At 41.2% G+C, this 17,217-nt stretch overlaps 1 protein-coding gene across 2 annotated transcripts in view; it reads left to right on the plus strand.

Moving 5' to 3' along the window:
* Nucleotides 1-17,217, plus strand: part of gripap1 (GRIP1 associated protein 1) — a 76,979-nt gene that overhangs the window by 26,239 nt on the left and 33,523 nt on the right. For both annotated transcript variants that reach the window (XM_072681442.1, XM_072681443.1), the window contains 6 exons: nucleotides 3,553-3,765; nucleotides 4,616-4,729; nucleotides 5,024-5,101; nucleotides 6,204-6,299; nucleotides 6,752-6,808; nucleotides 10,057-10,156. In XM_072681442.1, the coding sequence (XP_072537543.1) occupies nucleotides 3,553-3,765; nucleotides 4,616-4,729; nucleotides 5,024-5,101; nucleotides 6,204-6,299; nucleotides 6,752-6,808; nucleotides 10,057-10,156 (658 nt within the window). The remainder of the gene's footprint in view (nucleotides 1-3,552; nucleotides 3,766-4,615; nucleotides 4,730-5,023; nucleotides 5,102-6,203; nucleotides 6,300-6,751; nucleotides 6,809-10,056; nucleotides 10,157-17,217) is intronic.

Here is a 17,217-nt window from a genome sequence, read left to right on the forward strand (position 1 = left end):
GCCAAACTTTTGAAGCGTGATCACCAAACAATCAAGCGTTTCATGGCAAATAGCCATGAAAAAAAAAATAACTACCCATGAATTGAGGAAAATCAATTTGCCACCAGTTTTGCCATATTTCAGAGCTGCAACGTTACTGGAGTATCAAAAAGCACATGGTGTGCAATACTCAGGGACATTGGTGAAGGTGAAGAAGGTGAAGAAGGCTGAAAAACGACCACCTTTGAACAAGAGATAAACATAAGATATAACATAACATAAGATAAAACGTCAAGACTGGGCCAAGAAATATCTTAAGACTGATTTAAGGTTTTATGGACTGATGAAATGCGAGTGACTCTTGATGGGCCAGATGGATGGGCCCGAGGCTGGATCAGTAAAGGGCAGAGAGCTCCACTCTGACTCAGATGCCAGCAAGGTGGAGGTGGGGTACTGGTATGGGCTGGTATCATCAAAGATGAACTTGTGGGACCTTTTCGGGTTGAGGATGGAGTGAAGCTCAACTCCCAGACCTACTGCCAGTTTCTGAAAGACACCTTCTTCAAGCAGTGGTACAGAAAGAAGTCCGTATCGTTCAAGAAAAACATGATTTTCATGCAGGACAATGCTCCATCACATGCATCCAAATACTCCACAGCGTGGCTGGCCAGTAATTATCACATGGCTCCCTTGTTCACCTAATCTGAACCCATAGAGAACCTGTGGTCCCTCATAAAATGTGAGATCTACAGGGAGGGAAAACAGTACACCTCTCTGAACAGTGTCTGGGAGGCTGTGGTGTCTGCTGCACGCAATGTTGATCGTAAACAGATCAAGCAACTGACAGAATCTATGGATGGAAGGCTTTTGAGTGTCATGGTAAAGAAAGGTGGCTGTATTGGTCACTGATTTTGTTTTTGGTTTTGTTTTTGAATGTCAAATGTTTATTTCTAAATTTTGTGTTATGTTGGTTTAACTGGTGAAAATAAATACCTGGTGAGGTGGGTATATATTTGTTTTTTTATTAAGTTGCCTAATAATTCTGCACGGTAATAGTTACCTGCACAAACAGATATCCTCCTAAGATAGCCAAATCTAAAAAAAAAAAAAAAAACCCACTCAAACTTCCAAAAATCTTAAGCTTTGATATTTGAGTCTTTTGGGTTGATTGAGAACATAGTTGTTGTTCAATAATAAAAAGAATCCTCTCAGATACAATTTGCCTAATAATTCTGCACACACTGTACACACACACACTCTCTTCTGATCTTAGAATCATTCATGGAGTTAGAAACAGGCTGGAGAAACAGCACCATTGTCATTGCCTTCATCTCCGTTTCTCTGCCGTTATTCTTGCCGTTCTCTCTCCTTCACTTTAATAAGGCTCATGAACTTTTGATCATAATTGCGACTCAATTAACTCATGAGCCACTCTGTGATTTAGCCCCCCCCCCAAAAAGTGTGCTATCTGTGGATTAGGACTTCTTCACATCCTTCTCTAAGATTTTCATTTAGATTGAAGTGAAATAAATCTCTTAGCAGAAAGACGAGCCTTTAATGACAGGCTTCCCTTTTTGCCATCTTTTGAAAGAGATTGTCTCAGAGTAGCTTCTGGCTACCAGACTAATGTCTTTCTGTGTTTCCAGGCAGATCTAATAAATGCATTCCAAATTGAGGCTTGAAGAGACAGAAGTGTTTCTGAATGAAAGCTTGGCCAAGAAATACTTGGATCCATTAATTTATCCTAAGAGGCACAGAGTGGGTTTTCGGCAGTGATCTCGCAGAGCTCTACAGTTCCGCCTTCAGTCATGTAGAAGTGATCTGAATGAGCCAGTTATGAGAATGTTGTACGCCATGTTTTCCAGGGTTTTTTAGGGTGTGTTTATACTTGCAGCTTGGTTTGTTTTATTTTGGACCGAGTAAGCAACGTCCTTGCAAGTGGGTTCCATGGTCCTTGCATTTTCTTTGCGTGCGGTTTCCTTAATCTGGACCAGAAGCGTTTCTGATAAAAGCTTAGCCAAGAAATACTTGGGTCCACTTATTTATCCTAAGAGGCACAAAGTGGGTTTTCTGTGGTGATCTTGCAGAGCTCTATAGTTACATTACATTACATTTATGGCATTTACCTGACACTCTTATCTAGAGCGACTTCCAGGGTTACTCATATTACAGAGGCGGGGCAATGTAGTGTTAGGAGTCTTGCCCAAGGACTCTTATTGGTGTAGCGTCATAGTCACCCAGACTGGGAATTAAACCCCACATGGTGTGGAAGCTGACTGGCAGGTAGTGATGTTATCTGTTGCGCTACACCAACCAGACCAGTTCCGCCATGTAAAAGTGATCTGAATGAGGTAGATATAAAGAAGTTGTACGCCATGTTTTTTAGGGTGTGTTTATACTTGTAGGTCAGTTTCCTTGGTTCGGACCTAGGAAGAAAATGATGCATTGTGTGCTTTGCGTTCATACTGACTGAATCTGCAGTCAACCAAAAGGGAAAAAAGTGACGTATGACGCACAGATTACAGAAGGCTACAAGTAGAGGTCTGCCCAAGGTGGATGTGTCCGCAAGTCCTGCGTGATCCATGCAATAACTAGCGGGATCTAACTGCTGGATCCTTAAACCTGTCTTATTAATTAACGTCATCTGCATTTCAGTATTAAACCATGATTTTGTACATGATAATGTACACATGCAAATTTTACAGCTTTTATGAACCTTGTTCTGTGAACAGATTAGCATCCCAACTCCCACACATCTTTACTTTACTACACTTTAGCTACACTAATGAATGCAGTTCTAATGGTGGCCAGTTTTAACACTGTGTAGTAGTGTGGTATTGTGTGGTGAACTACAGCGCCAGACAGAAGAAGGTGTAAAGCACAGAAACATGGGCAGGTCTGCACAGAGACTCAACTAGGTGTGTTACTGGGCTCTGATTCTCACTGTTTTGGAAGCCAGTAGAATAATGCTATGTGTAAGCATGTAAGAGAAGATGATCTTTTTTTATTAAATCAAGCAAGGTCAGTCTTAAAATTGAGTAATCAGGCTACATCATGAAAAACGTGTGTGGTCTTTTTTTTTTTTTTGCCCATAGATTTTCAGAGCTGAAAACAGCAACTATAACAAGGTTGGATGAATATTACTGAGGCGGGTGCGTTGCCACAGTACAGAAAGCCTGTGCATGAATTGAGTTGAATTATGGCACCCTAAATTTAAGGGGTGATGGAAAATGTCCAGACAATAATTGATGATAGCGTTGGTCTGCTTGTGTTGGTTGGAGTAGACAAATTTGAGAGTGTAAACGGGTCATATATTGAAATGTAGGGTTTCTGTAATTTTGGATTGCATGTTGTGTTTTAGTATTTAATATGTTTACCTGCCCAGAGACTGTAGATGTAGAAATGTGGTGCATAGTTTATCTTTGGAGATTAATGTAATTTGTATTCATAATAATAATAATAATGATACTTTTGATAGAATGAAAGTTAGTGAGAATTGAATTCCCACATATTGAACACTCTATATGACCACTTTTCCTTTTTTTTGTCTTCTCCCCTTGCACCATGGGACAGACTGCGGACAAGCGCAAGGCCATGCTGGATGAGCTGGCCATCGAGACTGCTCAGGAGAAGTCCCGGCACAAAGAGGAGCTCAGCGACCTGCGCCTCCAGCACGAGAAGGAGGTGCTCAGTGTCCGGGCGCGATATGAAAAGGAGCTCCGTGGACTCCACGAGGAGAAAAATCGCACAGAAGAGGAGATCCGCTCTCAGCTACGAGATGAGAAGGTGAGAGGGAGAGAAAGTAAGAAGGTTAAGTGAAGGTAAGGCGTGTTTGGAGGGGGGAGAAGGGAAGCTCGGGAGAAATCGAGAGACATTGGGGGAACTGGTAATAGTAGACTGGTAGAAGTAGAGATGGATTCCGTGGTGTGTAAGACTGAGACTGAGAGAAATGGGTACGGAGAAAGAAAAGGTTAGGCAGGGGAGTTTGTTAGGGACAGCCATACAGTACTGTGTCAATGATTTAGGCACCTAAGCTCATTATTTAAAAGCTTTTTCTGAGCAGTAAGAAAGTTTTATTGTAGAAGCTCCAGTTTCCATCAGAACAGATGTAGGTGAACATAAATCCAGTAAAAAGGAGCAAGAGCTTTTCATTCTGAAGAAAAAAAGTGAGATCATGTCGGTGAGCTAGTCTGAAGAACAGAGCTCGGTTCCTCCAGGTTTCTCCTGGATGCCCCCCAGTCCAGCCAGCACAGTGTGGAGGATGTGTTCAACTCCATCAGCGGCAGCAGCAGCAGCAGCTCACCTGATTTACCATCATTGAGCCCTGATTTACCACCAAACCGGGTGTTGATCTGAGGAGAACTCTAAATAATACTAGACTCCATGAGAGAGGAGAACTTTGGAGATGTTCTAATGATGAACACAGTGATGGAAAAGCACGACTTATTGTATGAATTTTATTAGTATTTATTCTAATATCTATTAGTGTTTTACTGAGGGAATAAACACTTACTGTCCAGATAAGTAGCTTTTAAATTTTTCCCCTCAGGTGCCTAAAGATTTTGCACAGTGCAGTGTATATAATAGCTACATGTGTTCTGTATGTTTGGGTCTGACACCTTGCTTTGTGTTTCAGGCACGTACCAAAGAGCTGGAGGGTCTGCAGCAGAGTGTGGAAGAACTGCAGGCACAAGTGCAGTCTATGGAGGGCACCAAGGGTTGGTTTGAACGCAGACTCAAAGAGGCTGAGGTACCGCTGGTTTGATTGTGTCTGCAGCAGGGTTTAATGTTGTGGTCGCGCAGGGTTTTCTGTGCTCTGTAAGAATCGAGAATAATCAGTCTGGCCACTTGATGTCAGTGTTGTTTTGTGTAGTTCTTCACTTCAATCCAAAGTGAAACTGAAAAGTTTCTTTATTGATTCTTGTCTTAAGTGTAGAAACATTTACTGTGACTCATATTTAGTTTGCATAAGCATCTATAGAAATGAATCGTGTTTTTTTTTTTTTTTTTTTTTTTTAATGCGTGTTTGTATTTATGTGAACAGGAGACGATGGAAAAGAACAGTCTGGAACATGCAGAGGAGATTCAGAGGCTGCAGAAAGAACACGCTCTCCAGCTAGAGGTAATTGTATGTGCTTGTGTGTGTGCATGACTGTACGGGTGGGTGATGTGATTATACTCTAGTGTTATCATGATGCGTTGCCTCCGTATTTTTGGCATATTGTTGACATTATCAGTACAGGAACATTGATCACTTTCATGTTTCATTAAAATTAGCTTTATCAGGTGCTGAAAAAGTGCTGTGATTTGGGAGATCAGGAGTTCAGAAAATGGCAAGTAGGAGCGGACATTCTGCTGTCATTCTGAAAAGCCACAGATTCCCTTGGGCATTGTTGTGCAGGGCTTATATACCTCTGAATGCTTTATAATATCTTAATGGGAATTCGTTATATATACAGACTTGTTTTTGGAACAGAAATTAACAATGTTTTAAAAAATAATAAAATAAAAAGTCATTAAATGGAAGTAATTAAGTCTTTTAACAGAGCTAATGTTTTTATCCCTGCAGAATACATATGCTATAATCAAATTACACACATCAGTGGGGATTGAATTTAATACGCTGGAAGAGTTTATTTACACTGAGGAGATTTTGCAGAAGTGGTTATTTGTGTATCTACAGTACTTTGCAAAAGCTTTAGGCACCTGTGGAAAATTAGAATGATAAATGTGCTTATCTGGGCAGTAAGTGTTTATTTCCTCAGTAAAACACTGATCTTAGAATAAACACCAATAACGTTCCTACAGAAGGTGGTGGTGGTTTTCCATCACTGTGTTCATTAGAACATCTCCAAAGTTCTCCTCAGCTCTTTATGGAGTCTAGTATTACTTAAGGTGATCAATCCAACACCTGGTTTGGTAAATCGGAGCTTAATGATGGTAATTCAGGTGAGCTGCTGGGCCAATGGGGGCGTCCAGAAGAAACCTGGAACCAAACTTTGTTCTTCAGACTAGCTCACCGACAAGATCTCACTACTTTCTTCAGAATGAGAAGCTCTTGTTCCTTTTTACTTGATTTATGTTCACCTGCATATGTTCTGATGGGGTCTGGAGCTTCTACAGGCAGAACGTTCTTACTGCTGAGAGAAATGACTTTTAAATAATGTGCTTAGGTGCCTAAAACCTCTACACAGCACTGTATATATTTGTGTGTGTGCGTGCAGGTGAAAGCAGGAGAGATTGAGGCTGTGAAGCAACAAATTGTCACCATGGAAAAAGAGAAGGAGGAGCTTAACAGCACCATCACTAAACTCAAACAGGTACCAAAGGAGTCTCTTTGACTGCTTTATTTAGTTAGAATTTTACACTTAATGAGGATGATGTAAGGAGTGTGTGTGTGTGTGTGTGTGTGTGTGTGTGTGTGTGTGTGTGTATGTATGTGTTTACAAAGATAAATACAGCCCAGCTTGAACAGAAGCATATTATGGAGATGTGGTCACTGGACCGATTCAGAATGTGACTCAGCAGCAGAACAATGAGTGTGTGTGTGTGTGTGTGTGTGTGTGTGTGTGTGTGTATATGTGTATGTGCCTGTGTGTGTGTCAGACTTTGCATCACTTACATCTGTTGCCAGAAGAACAGAGACTCCTCGGGGATGTAACATTTTCAGGGCAGCTAAAAATTGGCGTTTTATGAACTCGTTCAGCCATTAGATGGTTTATTAAGACTGACCTTTCTATTTTGTGTGTGTTTGTGTATTTGTGTGTTGCAGGAAATCAGAGACACAGTAGACGAACAGAGAATTCTGGAAAAGAAAGGCAGCTCAGCAGTAAGTGGTCCTCTTATACATTCTCTCTCTCTCTCTCTCTCTCTCTCTCTCTCTCTCTCTCTCTCTCTCTCTCTCTCTCTCTCTCTCTCTCTCTCTCTCTCTCTCTCTCTCTCTCTCTCCTTTTTCCTCTGCATCTCTCTCTCTCTCTCTCCTTTTTCCTCTGCATCTCTCTCTCCCTCCCCATCTCTCGCACACACAAACACTAATGCACATACACTCAAATGCACACATACTGCCAAAGAGAAAACGATGAGTCAGGTCTTTCCATCTCTCCAGTTCTCAGAAAGTGAATTAAACACACCAGTTCACTTCTCTGCACTAAACACACGAGACTGGGTCTTTCACTGATAAGGCAGAGTGGGCCCTCATTACGCTGGCCAGAAAGAGTGGCAAAGCATTCTGCAGTTGAGTGTTTTCGCGGAAGCACAATACGTAATGTTTTATTGTTGTCATTATAATTTTTGTTATTAGTATTCTTATTAACATTAACGTCTTAAAAAGACTCAGACTTTGTAGTTTAAAGCACCAGTAGTCAAGGAAGCTCCTCAGTATCCAGCTTACCCGGCTTCCTCAAATATTTTTTGGGTGGGGCTTTGTCTTGTTTCATTTGTCTTGTGTCATTAGAAATGTGGAGTTATATTCAGATTAGTGTTCATGGTCATATTGGGGGCCAGTTTGTGTCGACTAACATCGCTTTAAGAGTGGTGAGGGCAAAGAGCTCCATCTACCCACCCAGAGAGGGAACAGCCAAATTGGACTCTGGCTGCTGATGGCATAGTGTCATGGCTCAGGATTCAAACTCACATCCCCCGGGCAGGAGTATTGCACGTTAGACCACTGAGCCACTCTCATAACGCTGAGCTAGTCTTTCATAACATTTAAAAAGATCTAATTCATCAGTCTGGCCTATGGAAAGGTTTGGGCACCCTTAGTGATATATATTTTTTTTCTTTCTCGTCAAGGTCTCAGACCTTGATTGGCAAATCAGGCCTGGGGCATCTCACCAAATGTAATTAGGAACTCTCAGCTGAACCCATTTTTCATGTTTCGAACCCTTCAAATACATATAGTATTTATAATAGTATTACTAACTAGTTCTTGAGTGTGTAGTGTGTAGAGTGTCAAGGTTGAGCCTATTTGAATGTCCACATATTTAGAAGTAGACGGTTTTTTACAATGGACAGTTATCCCACAATGCAGTGTGAAACTTATGTAGAGAAGCAGTCATTGAAATTTTGGACTTTATAGAATCAGGACTTAGAAACACCCCCTTTGGCATATGTGTAAAGCTTGCATTACAGAAATGTAGAAGCTCTCATTCTCTTGTAGTTCAGTTCTGAGACGTTTCTGGGTTGTCTTGCTGCACAACATGTTAAAACATTCTCTAAAGGATCAAAGTTACTTTGACGTTTAGGGGGCTGTAAGTGACATTCCAGAAACTATTTAGGTGGATTTTGAGGTATGGTGTTTGGATCCTTATCATCGTCGTCTCAGACTTGGCTTTTAAACAGATGGTTTGTCAGTTCCAGCATCCAGGATTTTTGTGGAATCCACTCTTCCCTCCACCTGTGCAGTATTGCCACTGCACTGGCAGCAACACAACATCGTATCATAACAATGCAGCTCCATGCTTCACAGTTAGCAAGGAGTTCTTTTCAGCCCCCCCTCCCAAGTGTACCTTCCCTGATTGTAGCCAAAGATGATGATTTTGACTTCATCAGTCCACAGAACCTTTTTAGATCTTCTGTTGTACACTTCTACTGTTGAGTTTTTAACAAAGTTGCAGGTGATTATTTTCTTCTTATGCCTCTTTCATAAAGATTGTTGTACAAGCAAAGCTGCCCAGTAGAGCGATGCACCACCCTCTGGGCAAAACTTTCATTTGTCCGTCTTACCAGCATACCAGCAGTTCTCTTAGAGGTTCCTTGGTCTTTCAGATCTCAGCTTGACCTCAACAAATTCCTTGAATGGATAACGATCCTTGCAGTAGAAACCCTACAAGATGAGAACCCTTGACTATATTCTTATGGCCTTCTCCTGCCATGTTGGCATCAATTACTTTCAGTTCTGGATCTTTACACAGTTGCTTAAAGGAGCCCATGTTTGATGAGTGATGATTCCAAGGCTGCATCCCTACATACACTACATACACACTCATAAATATTATACAGTATATGTTATACACCTGTGGAGGTTTGTCTGGTTGATGCACAAAATATAAACATACTAACCTGTTAACCAGAAAGTGATGCTATGTTGCTATGCCACCGTTGCAGCTTCACTTGCATCATTATCTGCCATTTTTCCAATCTTTCCAGATGTGAGTAGATCCCCTCTTTCCGTTTCATACTGCATTGTGGGACAGAAGTGTCCATTGAAATCACACTCAGAATCCGACTGGTTTTAGGCTTCCCGTAGCTGCTTGCATCCGATTCAAAGCCAAGAACGGACCAGCCCCTCCTTACTTGATGGCAATGGTCAAAAGCTGATCCGCACCAAGAGCCCTTCCAACTTTAAGTACGGCTCGGATCGACCCGCCATCCCTCAGAATCCATGGAAAACAAGCGTCCAGGCTTTTTTCTGTCCTGCACCAAAGTGGTGGAACGAGCTTCCCCTGGGTGTCCGAACGGCAGAGTCCAACACTCGCTGTCTTCAAGCGCAGACTGAAGACCCTCCTCTTCTGAGAATACTTGGGCGAATAGCAGAGTACTATGGTCTCCTTACTGACTTGTGTTTAGTAGTGTCTAAACTTAGAGGTATCTTTGAATTATTAGTCTGTTTAAACTAGCTGAGGTTATTCTTGGGTAAGTCACGTCTGCTAAATGCCTTAAATGTAAGGTATGCATCAGGGATTTGTGAGTGTACTCCACTCTGACACTTTTATCTGTATTACATACTGAAAAACTAGTTACTAGGCAATTGGGACGCGTCCCAAAGTTTGAAGAGTTTGAAGCATGGAAATTTGATTCGACTGACCGCTCCTAATTACAGTTGGTGACCTGGCTCAGGCCTGTTTGGTTAATCAAGGTCTGACACCTTGACCCAAAAATGCCCAACGCTTAAGGTGCCCCAACCTTTGCACAGGCCACACAGATAACTCTGTGCCTTCTGCTGTTAGTGTGTGGGGGGTTTTTTTGAGCCACTGTTCCTGAAAGTGTCTTTTGTGTGAGCAAATGCAAATGTTAGTTTAAATAATGGGCATTTGTTTAAGTGCTGACTCCATGACTAGAACTCCTCTCCCTCCACAGCTAAAAGACTTGAAGCGTCAGCTCCATCTGGAGCGAAAGAGAGCAGACAAACTGCAGGAGAGACTGCAGGAGATCCTGACCAATACCAAGACCAGGACAGGTAGGTGGTTTGGGACTTGTGCAACGCTGCAGTGCAGTCTCCAATGTATTTTCCTTCTTTCTTCACATGATGCAGGGGGGTTGAGATGTCATTAAGCCAACAAATCAATAAGAAGATTTATTGTCTTTAATGTTTTATTCATTTGTTATTGTTTATTATTGATGCACTGTGCGCCCGGGGTTGCGTGATTGGTTTATTTAGTCACGTGACTGCTTCGACTTACCGCCTGCATGGCTTAAAAAAAAATCTAATATCTCCTGAGAGAACTTCTTCGCTGCTTGAGTCTTTGTATTTAAGCAAAATGATGAAAAGCATGTAACGGACGAACCAAGGTCCTACCTTTTTGACAATATGTGGGCCGGCAAAATTGCTCAGTCAATCCTGGGGTCATAGCCAACCAGTGATCATGAGTCCCTTCCCCAAATTAAGCCCAGAATCAGACCTGGGTGTGGACTGATGTATTGCAGACAGGCGAGAGAACGCTCTACGTTCCATGAATGCTGATGCTGGCAAGAGGGGCAGGAAATGAAATTAGCAATAAGCAATTTTGGAAAAATTATAAATCAGGACAAACTTATTAATTGAAGTGATTAAAAAACACTTATCTAGTTCAGATGCCCTCCCTTAGACATTCCCATATGTTGGAAATATTTCATCGTATGGAAGAAACATGTCTTACAATTTGTTTCAAGCCTGAAACTGTCTGGATGGGCATATTTTGTGCATTGAGATAAAATGCAGTTCTATGCTGTGTGTATCAGTTAAGTTAAGCCAGGATGAGAGTTTGGGATTCATAAAATGTAGCACAGAATGCTGATGCCAAGCAACATTAAAAAAATAGGCACATTTTCATGATCATAAATGGGTATCATCAATAAATCCGTAAGTAGTTAATCAGTACTAGACAAAGTTGATGGCTGCAGCCCTACTTTCTACCACAGACACCAAGACAGGCAAACTACATGCCATCCTGCTCTTCCCCCTTTATTTTATTACATCAATATTACATTCAGGCTTTTCCCCCCTCTGTGGGTCAAAAAGTCCCAGGATCAGTGTGGGGTGGGGTCAGGTTAAGGGGTGTCAGAATAGGCAGGGTTGACCTGGTCGCACGTCAGATGGTCCACCGTCCTTCTCCGATGGTCTGAACTGCTTAGTTAAGTGGAATTGCTGCTACGTCCCGTTCATGCAGCATGAAAGATTTACAGCAGGTAAGTGAATATGCAACGCTGCACATAAATAAGACAGAAGATGAAAGCTGCCTCGTGCTCTCTGCAGGCGGTCGCTGTAAAAATGAGATGAAGACATGGCTCGGACTGGTGCAGGCTCACTTATTTGCTTGCGGACCGCCGCTTTAAGAACATGCATGACCGTGTCATGATCATTCTTTGGGGTCCAAAGGGACAAGCATCAGTTCAGCATCTCTTCAATATCATCTAAGAAAAGGCTCAAATGCAGTGCTTCAGTGGCAGAAGGTGATTGAGACTTCAAGCTGACCCTCAAGCTGCCAAAACGGCTTGGACCCCTCGAGGCATGGATTCCACAAGACCTCTGAAGGTGTCCTGTGGTATCTGGCACCAAGATGTTATCAGCAGATCTTTTAGGTCCTGTAAGTTGTGAGGTGGGTCCTCCATGGATTGCATCAAGGTCAAGCCTTGGACATCCATGGCCTTGTTGCGGGTTCACCGGTCGTCCTTTCTTGGAGCATTTCTTATTAGGTGCTGTCCACTGCATACTGGTAACACCCTAAAATACCTGCCTGATGTTTTGGAGGTGTTCGGACCCAGTCCGGTTGTCTAGACATCACAGTTTGGTTCTTGTCAAAGGGGCTCAGATTCTTGTGCTGGCCCATTGTCCCTGCGTTTAACACCTTCATCACCTCCAAGAACTGACTGTTCACTTGCTGCCTAATATGTAGATCCCACCCTTTAATGAATTATAATGTTAGAATTGTTTCAGCTTCTAACACGCTGATCTAGCTCAGCTCTAGGAACATGCCTTTTATGATGTGTTTCGCTATGACTTTAACGATTGTACTGCACCACTAAACTGACAACACACGAGTTGTTATAAGCAAAAACTGAACTTTAACATCCAAATCCAAAATCTTAATCTATCTGTAACTGAGAGTGGTGCTTTGCGTCAATGACTCATTGTCCTAATTGCTGTATAGGGACCTCTAGTTTTTAGTGTTTTGGGGCCAAATTCTAAAAATGACTGTCTGGGTATAGTTTTGTATTATTGATTGTAATTCTGTAAATTGCACTGTTATTAGTTCATTTCTATTTTCTAATTCAGCACTAACCCTGTCAATCAGTAATATTTGTAGCCAACACAAATGTTCAGTGTTGAAGATGAAAATATGAAAATTGCATAAACGTATCTCGTCATTTTAACAGTTTATAATGTCTGTATAGGGACCCATCACTCTCTTGACACTGTTTAAATACTTCCAGTCATGTCAGCCCTGCCATTCATTAAAAAGCATGTCGCTGTCCAAAAAAAAAAAAGAAGAAAAAAATCGATAATGCTAAATTTACAGGAGAAGGTCAGCATGCTGTTAAGTTTGAGTGGAAGTTAACATAAAGCAATTAAATTCTTTACAGTTATGGAGCCTTCATGTCAGTCCATTCCTGGAATTTCTGTCGCGATACAAAGAGCAGATTAAATAAGATAAATAGAAAATATATTAAATAGATAAAATAATAAACGCTAAAACTTCCTAGTCATGCTCTCAAAATGAAACCACAGTGTGGGAGGCTCACTAGAGTTGCATCCCTGCTGTGATGAGATTTGCAACATGGCCGCTGAACTTCGATCAGTATACACTGTGATCTTATTGGTGGCAGTAGAGATGACTCTGCAGATGTAGTGTAGCTCAGGCCTCGAATTTCAGAAGGAAAAATTACATCAATACGTAATTGTGTATCTTTTTAGAAAGCTCAGCTTCTCTAGTTTAACATTGGGTTAAGTTATTAACGCTTGAACGAAGCAGCGCAAACATTTCCACTGTGACAAATTTGCTCTGGAAACTGAAGCTTTTTTTGTACTGTTGAACAGAGTGTGAGACGATGAGGGTAAGAGGTAATCTGTATCTAACTGCTCGGTTGTTGGTTTACATTTTTTCCTTTCCAATTTCCCCCTCCAATTTAGTTATTTCTTGTTTCCACACTCATTTAATTTCATGCGGTTTCTTTTATGGGTGACTCAAAGCGCAAATTCCACTTCTAGACTCCAGGGGGAGCCCATGAGCAAATATATTAAAAAAAAGTTCTTCATAGTGTTGTTTTTACTTACAAAATACATAAGTGACACGTTTCCGTATGTAGGTTTGTTTGAATATGGCCACAACCGAATGTGCTCTCTCAGGCTCTGGCCACTGATGGCAAAGCGGCATGGCTTGGGATTAAAACTTGCAACTGCCAAGCAATTCTGAGTCCTTTTCATTTTAAATATAAGATCTATGAGGCTGTTTACACATGACGTTAACTTGCATTTTGTGAATTTTGCAAGACCCCCATGATGCATCGTGAATGCGTTATGATAGGATCCCTCAAACCACAACTCTTGGTGGTGAGAGATGGATCTCTTTAGTATGAACAAGTGTAAATATGTATGGGAAAGTATGTGAAAGTGTAAATGGAATTTGCTTCCTATGATCGGATACAGTCAAAAATGGATAAAAATAATAAAATAGTAATAATAAGGCATTAATATGTGTAATAATTACTGTGGCTCTTGGGCTTGTGCTTATTTACCGGTAGATGGTGGCAGTGTTGCAGTTCATTCCCTTGCAGTTTAAATAGTTCTTATCATTTTCTGATAGAGCTGTTATAGGAATGGGAGAACCATTTGTTGTTCCTACACGTTGTGGAACCCCTCACAGTTCCTCTAAATTGTTTAGGCTCCTAAAGGATAATTTTGGTGAAATACATGGAGTACAGGAAGTAAGACTTTAATAAGGACATGAGGTAAGGTAGGATGTACATGTAAACCCCCCCCCCGATTTTTTCAGAGTATATCCAGAGACTATCTGGATACGAAATGAATGTCAATGCCAGGTGTAAACATGCTTAATTATTCAGTATCTAGTAATTATTCAATAACTACTGTAAATAAAGTAGCAAATGTAACTAACATGTAACTTTGTCATTTAAAAGGCCTCATACAGGCCTTTTAGATGTTCAGTTTGATGGGCTTTTAAATGGCAAGATAATGCACTACCTATGTAGCTTTTGTTCCAAACATTAAATGCCTTATTTGAAGTGAACCCATACTAAGATGAGTGCAGAGATCTGTGTGCATAAATGACAGCGGTCATCTTTACATAACAGTTTTATTTGACAGCTTATTGCTTGTCTGACAAAGCACCCTTAGAAGAGCTCTGAATGCGATCGAATGTCGTAAGTAACCGGACGTCTTGGTCAGTTTCACTTAAGACACTTTCAGACACCGTTGTTTACTCAGCTGGTCGTGTGATTGCACGTCCGAGCAGCAGTGTGGTCAACAGTATTACCTAAAGTTGCCGCATACTTCCAGAGAATCTTGCGGCGTGCGGCTGAACACACCGGTGTCTTAAAAACATTAACTCCTGTGGGGGCCACCACCCTTCTCCGGCACATAACTATCAGGGAGAGGCAGGGGTGTAAATATTTGATGGTGCCCCCCTCTAAAAATGTGCCACAGCGCCACACGTACGCACATTTGCTCTCTGTAGATTGTTGGTGATGCCAGGGCGCTCCTCTTTTGGGTCATCCATTATTTAAATGGCTGTAAATGTTTAATGGTTGCTCTACAGAAAGTTTAGAATCAGACATTTTAAAGTAGGGAGCTTTATCTTCATCCACTGTCCAGAAGGGTCTGCCCCCCCCCCCCCCCCCCCCTTTCCACACACACACTCACTCACCCCTTTCTCTCTTTCTTTATCTCTCTTAGCTGCATACAACTTGAAAAGAGCAGCGTCTGGTGCTTGTTGAGGATGACCGTGCCGTTTTGTTTTTTATGCCGTCATGCTGGGCTGCGGCGTAGAGCGTTCTGATGTAATGCCATAGATTATTAGATGTTAAAAGCTTCTATTTTTTTAATGAATTATCATTAATATAATCTCTACTGCTTGTGCAAAAGGTCTGTGATATGTGTCTATTTGCGACTTTGCAGCATTGCACCCTATTCATTTCAATGGGGAGCTCTCGCGCATGTCTGTTTACTGTAGAAGCTCCAGATCAGGTGAACATAAATTCAGTAAAAAGGAGCAAGAGCTTCTCATTCTGAAGAAAGTAGTGAGATCTTGTCAGTGAGCAAGTCTGAAGAGCAGAGCTCGGTTCCTCCAGGTTTCTCCTGGACGCCCCCCCCACAGTCCAGCCAGCACAGCGTGGAGGATGTGTTCAGCAGCAGCAGCAGCTCACCTGATTTACCATCATTAAGCCCTGATTTACCACCAAACCAGGTGTTGATCTGAGGAGAACTCTAAATAATACTAGACTCCATGAGAGAGGAGAACTTTGGAGATGTTCTAAAGCCCATGTCTACTCATTTTCATAATTCTCTTCTAACCTTTATCTATAACTGTTGTGATGACTTCACTCTAAACTGGCAGAGACAAAATCGCTGCTGTTTTTTTGTGGAGAGGGAGATTTCCATAGTTCTTCTGTTGAATTTAAGTAGGATGGGACTAAATTTGGCCTACATGATGTCGGATTGGCCGAAGAACCAATAAAGAGGTAGCAATATGTGCATTCGGCCTCTGTGCTAATCACACACTCCTAATGTCTTTCTCTCGTTGTTTGCCAAAACAGCATGGAAATGTCCTGTTCACCAAACACAGCTGCACCAACAAGGCAGGAGTCTTCCGCTCCACCTTAAATGATGCAGAATGTAACTGCAGCTCTGTTTTAAGGTGGAATATGAACTTCATGCTGTGATTCTAACTCTTTAAAAACATTTTTTGTACATTTTTATATTATATTATTAAAATCAGTCAGATTCACTAAATACATGCATCTAACTTATGAAGTGAAAACAGGTCACTGCCGATCATTCTGCAATCTGACCCGCCCTCACAGTTCTAAGAGGACTGTATCTCACAGTACTTAACTACAATTAAACTGCCTTCATTTAGAGAAACGCATCGCATTGGTAAATGCTTATTCTGTAGCATATCATTAGTATTAAAGTTCTGGTTACATTTTTTCAAACTTCAAAGTAAAAACACTAGTTTTTATATGAATATTGTTTAAATATTGAAGAAATTAATGTATGATTATCAGTGTTTTACTAAACATAAAACACTCACTGCCCAGATAAGGAGCTTTTCCTTCTCATGTTAAAAGGCAGCACTGTATGTAAAGCATTTAGTGAAACCTGTCAACGAAATGATTGACGATTGATGCAATGCTTAGAAAGTCTGATTTAGATGTTTTTATTTTTTTATTTTAAACGTATGTATGAAAAAGCAATCATCATGAGAAAAGAAACTAGTGTATTGTGACACCCCCAGGGTTCGAATAGAGCAACAGGGCAGATATTTGAGTCCAGTATCAGACTGCCTTTGTTAAATCTACTTCTGTCTGCAACAGTTTGCAGTTTTACTTCTTAACTTGTGCAGTTTTAAAACCTGGGTTATGGCTCCATCAAGAAAATGCATAATCTTTACTACTCTCCTTTAGCTCCTCTGTCAAGAAGAGCAGCTTGAAACTTGGTGCTGTAATGTGTTTCATGAGGTTAAGCGCTGAGCAGTAGTTCAGTTGATGCAGTGTTTACCAGCTTGTGTACTCGCTCGGTTATTATCTATAAAGCGCATTAGAAGCTCTGTTACTGCTCATTTAATTATGCAGATGCTCTAGCTTTTTTATTTTTTTATTTATTTTATTAGCAGGGCTGCATCTCATTCACGTGGCTCAAGTCCAGTGGAAACTGTGTGTCCTTCTTGTGGTAGTTAAAGAAAGAGTCATTAGCATTAGTCTTATTGACCCCAGCCGTATAGATTCCCATAGAAGTAAAGTGACTGTAACTGTGGAGCTTAGCTGAGAAACTGCCACCTAAGCAAATGAGACTGAACGATGCGA

Source organism: Salminus brasiliensis, chromosome 6 (assembly GCF_030463535.1).
Source record: "Salminus brasiliensis chromosome 6, fSalBra1.hap2, whole genome shotgun sequence".
Lineage (NCBI taxonomy): Eukaryota > Metazoa > Chordata > Actinopteri > Characiformes > Bryconidae > Salminus > Salminus brasiliensis.